Consider the following 5,155-nt stretch of genomic DNA (forward strand, 5'->3'; position numbering starts at 1 on the left):
AGGGGGCGAAGATATAAAGAGAAGGGAAAGGCTAGTTAGGGTACAACCAGTCAAGAAAAAGATGACTGCAATTATCTACAGAAATCTTTACAGAACTATGGGGCATTTTTAAATATATATATTTATTCTTTAGTTGTAGGTGGACACAATTCCTTTATTTAATCTTTATGTGGTGCTGAGGATCGAACTCAGGACCTCACGCATGCTAGGTGAGCGCTTTTCCTCTGAGCCACAATCCCAACCCCAGAATCTTTTTTTTTTTTAAATGATAATGGGGATTGAACCCAGAGCCCCAAACGTTCTAAGCAAATGCTTTTCCACTGAGATACATCCCCAACACCATTTGGGCAAATTTGGATAAAATCCCAACCTGGGGGACTTTATTTTGGCTGGATCAATTCTATAAGAAGCTGATGAACTCAAACCACGCCTTGAGAGCAGGAGGTGGGGTTGGGGGCAGAAGCATCAGTTCTATTTCTCCAGATGAAATCAGAAGATAGTGAACCCAAACCCTTTATCTCTGGAGTGGGTACCCAATGCATGAATGTATCCTACAGCCGCCCTCCTGCGGAGAAGAGGAGGAAATTGAAGGCAGCAAGAGATGTGGGGGCAATGTTAGGGCTGCCTTCAACCTCCTGCAGGATGCCTAGCAGTTATTTTCTTGGCTATCCTTAAAGGCCAATCTTGGGTAAGGCACTAACCTAGTCCTCAGCTGGGCACCCAGAAGTAGGCTCAAGATCAATTCTCTGCAGCAGCACAAGGTAAATCAAACAGTAGGAACTCAATAGTTATTGAGGTATCTGCAACTTCTATTACAAAGATTTTCACAACTCTGTGTGTGTGTGTGTGTGTGTGTGTGTGTGTGTGAGGGATGAGGTAAAAAGTCCCTGCACCATGAGATGAACCTGATATTGGCAGAAACACTGGCGCCTGCGACCTTTTAACCACCAGTATGTCCTTCCCAGCAGAAAGAAGTTTGGGGGAAGCAAATCCCTACACCTAGCCATCATTTCCACCCTTGCGTTTTGAAAAGATCTAAAAACGGAAAGGACCCGCAGGTTGGCAAACCCCAAAGAGGAACCGCCCACCAAGTCTGCGTCCTTGGGATCTCTGCAGCCGACGACCCCAAATCAAAACGATCCTGGGAAACCCCAGGGAAAGAAGCTTTCTTGCAGAGGGACAGGGTTACTGAGTGCAAGCTGCAGGGAAGTACCTCGGGGGAGGGGGCTTGATCGGGAGGACTTTCCAGCCACTCAGCGCTCATGAAAAAGTTCCCAGTACATGACCCCAGTGGCTCATCGCAGGGAGTTTCTCTAATGAACCCCAGCTCGGGGCTTAGGCTTCTTAGCAGAGGACGAGGCCAGTTCTCTTTTTCTGGTCTGACTAGCTTGGAAATTCCCCGCGCCTGACCCCGCCCCGGAGAAATCCCCTGCCAGCGTTATAAGGGCGCCGCGGCGGCGCTGCCGAGCCCACAACAATCCGATCGTGCAGTTCTGCCTGCTAGCGACACTGCGAGGAAGGCAGCGCGCAGCCCGCAGCCGAGCGCACCTGGGGACAGCGCCCGGAGCTCTCAGCGCGCCATGTTTCAGCCAGTCGAGCACGCTCAGGAGTGGGCCATGGAGGGCCCCCGGGATGGGCTGAAGAAGGAGCGGCTGCTGGATGACCGCCACGACAGCGGCCTGGACTCCATGAAGGACGAGGAGTACGAGCAGATGGTGAAGGAGCTGCGAGAGATCCGCCTCGAGCCGCAGGAGGCGCCGCATGGCACCGAGCCCTGGAAGCAGCAGCTCACTGAGGACGGAGACTCGTAAGTGTTGCGGGCCCGGATGGCGGGGGTCGGGCGGACGTGCGGAGCGGAGTGGGAGCGCGGGGCCTGCAGCTCAAGCCGCGGGCTAAGGGGCCTCTGTTGCCTGCGGGTTTTCTGCACCGTTGCGAACCCTTGCAAAACTGCAGGGCTGCGCGTGGGGAAAACGGGAGTTGGCTCGGGCTCCGAGAGCCCAAGGCTGGGCACCTCTGCTTCACAGCCGCCTTGCCACACACCCCCATCCCCCCGGCCCCGACCTCGCGGCCGGGGGCGGGGCGGCGGCAGGGACGCGAAGTCCCCAGTTGCATAAGGCGGGCCGGGAGTTTCTGGGCCGCTGGCGGGCGCCGAGCGGCCGGGAGGGGAAGTACAGGGCGTTCCGGCCGGGCTGGAGGGCGGGGCGGTCTGGCCGGCGCCCGCCGCGGAGGGGGTGGGGCCCGGAAAGTCCCTGGGCGCCTGCCAGGAACACTCAGCTCATAATAACCTCGCGGAAAACACCGTGGCCTCGGCCTCCAGAAACCCCGACCTTGCGCAATCCCCCGCAGCCTGCGCTTCTTGGGCCCCACGCAGTGCACTCACCACCCCTGGGGGGTTTTCCCTCTCTTCCCCTCAGGTTCCTGCACTTGGCCATCATCCATGAAGAGAAGACACTGACCATGGAAGTGATTCGCCAGGTGAAGGGAGACCTAGCCTTCCTCAACTTCCAGAACAACCTGCAGCAGGTGGGCCCCTTACCCCGCCCTGTGCCCTCTCTGACCCCATGGTGGAGCTGGATATATAGTACCCTTGCCCCCAGATCATTTCTAAATTAACACTCCCTGGCCCTTACTGCTGTGGCCTTTTTCATTCAAATCTGCCACTTCCTAGAGAGTGAAGAAAATTCCATTGGTTTGGTGAGGTCTTTATGACCTGCTGAGAGCCTCTGGTATTTGCCTAACCCCCTGTACCTGTCTGGGAGGAGAAGCACCCACAACCAGGAGATGTCTGGGATTCAAGGAATCAAATTATGGGTTTGTTTCCGTGGCTCATCCTTCTTTGTATCCTTTTCCATTTGTAGACTCCACTCCACTTGGCTGTGATCACCAACCAGCCAGAAATTGCTGAGGCACTTCTGGAAGCTGGCTGTGATCCTGAGCTCCGAGACTTTCGAGGAAATACCCCCCTACACCTTGCCTGTGAGCATGGCTTTCTGGCCAGCATAGGAGTCCTGACACAGGCCTGCACCACACAGCACCTCCAGTCCATCCTGCAGGCCACCAATTACAATGGTATGTTTGACTGCCCCATCCAAGGGCAGTTGCCGTGGGGAAGGGGTGGGTGGGCCAACTTAAGGAGTAGGGCAAGAGCTTAAATTTCCAGTATGGAAAGGTTGAGGAAACACACATTCGACATGCCTGTTTGATGTCCTTATAAAGTTCATTCAGAACCCAAATTCTGAATTCTTAAATTTCATAAGATGTGACCATTTGTCCCATAAAAGAACAGGGGTAAGGTTCTGCCTCATGTGTGAGGGTTGACAAATGACTATACTTTTTGCCTTTTGTTCTTCTAGGGCACACATGTCTGCACTTGGCCTCTATTCATGGCTACTTGGGCATCGTGGAGTTTTTGGTGTCTTTGGGTGCTGATGTCAATGCTCAGGTGAGTGCTTCATAACCTACAGATGGAGTGAGTCAGGCTCCTCCTCAGTAACACTAAGCATACTCTTTTTGCAAGCAGAAATTCCAAACTCAGCTGTATATATCTTAAATTGCTCTTGGTTTCAGGAGCCCTGTAATGGCCGGACAGCCCTCCACCTCGCTGTAGACCTGCAGAATCCTGACCTGGTGTCCCTATTGTTGAAGTGTGGGGCAGATGTCAACAGAGTTACCTACCAAGGGTACTCCCCATACCAGCTCACCTGGGGCCGCCCGAGCACCCGGATACAGCAGCAGCTGGGCCAGCTCACCCTGGAAAACCTTCAGATGCTTCCTGAAAGCGAGGATGAGGAGAGCTATGACACAGAATCAGAGTTCACAGAGGATGAGGTTAGTTTCCATTAACATCTTCATCACTCTGCCCAAGATAATGAGGGCTATTTTCCTGTACCCTCCCAGGCCCTAGAGCTACTCTCTATTACAAGGCTCATCAGTTTCTCAAACTTGAACCTATATAACCAGTATCCCAAGAATATGCCTTTTGTTTGTTTGTTTGTTTGTTTTGTTTTGTTTTAATAGCTTATCTTTTCTCTTGATCCTGGGAATTGAACCCAGGCCCTTGTGCATGTGAGGCACCTGCTCTACCACAGAGCTACACCCTAAGCAATAGTTTAGCTTTTTTTTTAATGAAAGGAGCATTTAAGGAAAATTCCCTCAGCCTGTCAGTTTCATTATATTTGGGTTATGGAGAAGGGATTCCAAGAATACTTCAGTTATTTTCAGTAGCCTCCCTACAACACCCTTGGCCAAGTTCTGCAAGTTTAACATATCTTTTTTCCTCTTGTTTTAGCTGCCTTATGATGACTGTGTGTTTGGAGGCCAGCGCCTGACGTTATGAGTGGAAAATATTGAAAAGAACATGGACTTGTATATTTGTACAAAAGGAGAGTTTTATTTTTCTAAAAAAAAAAGAAAAAAAGGAAAAAAAAATTTCAAAGGGTGTACTTACCACCCACACTTCACACTGCCTGTCCCCAAACATTCTGTTGTGGTAGATCAGCCCTTATTTTGTTATTTTTGTGAACTTTTTTATGGGGGAGCAAGAAAGATTGAAATTCAAAGAAAGCCTCTTTAAAACTTCACCTTTGTAGGGTTTATGGAGAAGATTTTGATGAAAGAACTACATTTTATTTATTGTGCTGTTGATTGAATCACTGTTTATTTAGTGGCTGACCCCAGTTGTGTCCTGTCACATGTAATAATAACCAGGTGTTTGGTGGTGTGGGGTTAAAAGTCACTACCTATCAAGGTTTGTATTACCCTCCTGTAAATGGTGTACATAGTGTATTTTGTTGGTAATTATTTTGGTACTTCTAAGATGTATATTTATTAAATGGATTTTTACAAACAGTTATTCCTGATCATTGACTTCAAGCTGTCAAGGGAGTCCTCCATTCTGAGAGTTGCTCCATTCTTAGGTAGAGATGTAGGTAGAAAGCTATGGGGGAACAGCCAGTTGTGGAACTCTTTCAGAGAGCAGCTTCTCACATTTATACCCATCCTCCCAGCAAAGCTTTGCAGGCAGCCCCTGGGCCTGAGTGGGAGGGAGGCTGTCGCAAGCATGAAAGGAAATGCCAGTCTCAGGCTTAGGGTGGTGACAAGCTGTTCATCCTGTAGCTGAAAGGCTCTCCGTTGTCATTTTCTTTCATTTCCTTGA

General features: G+C 50.4%; 1 protein-coding gene across 1 annotated transcript; it reads left to right on the forward strand.

The window, feature by feature from the left end:
- Positions 1-1,443: 1,443 nt before the first annotated feature.
- Nfkbia (NFKB inhibitor alpha) lies at positions 1,444-4,848 on the forward strand. Its single transcript, XM_005322683.4, has 6 exons — positions 1,444-1,807; positions 2,415-2,523; positions 2,859-3,069; positions 3,354-3,442; positions 3,568-3,828; positions 4,289-4,848. Exons 1-6 carry the CDS (start codon positions 1,581-1,583, stop codon positions 4,334-4,336), a joined length of 945 nt encoding a protein of 314 aa, XP_005322740.1. The 5' UTR covers positions 1,444-1,580; the 3' UTR covers positions 4,337-4,848.
- Positions 4,849-5,155: the final 307 nt, after the last annotated feature.

This window comes from Ictidomys tridecemlineatus, chromosome 5 (genome assembly GCF_052094955.1).
Source record: "Ictidomys tridecemlineatus isolate mIctTri1 chromosome 5, mIctTri1.hap1, whole genome shotgun sequence".
In the NCBI taxonomy this organism is placed as follows: Eukaryota; Metazoa; Chordata; class Mammalia; order Rodentia; family Sciuridae; genus Ictidomys; species Ictidomys tridecemlineatus.

What these genes read in the sequence shown, in the direction of transcription:
- Nfkbia (XM_005322683.4), top strand. Translation starts at nt 1,581, where the DNA reads ATGTTTCAGCCAGTCGAGCACGCTCAGGAGTGGGCCATGGAGGGCCCC. An exon ending in GCAGGCCACCAATTACAATG is followed by an intron (nt 3,070 to 3,353) that starts GTATGTTTGACT and finishes TTGTTCTTCTAG; the next exon opens with GGCACACATGTCTGCACTTG. An exon ending in CAGAGTTCACAGAGGATGAG is followed by an intron (nt 3,829 to 4,288) that starts GTTAGTTTCCAT and finishes CTCTTGTTTTAG; the next exon opens with CTGCCTTATGATGACTGTGT.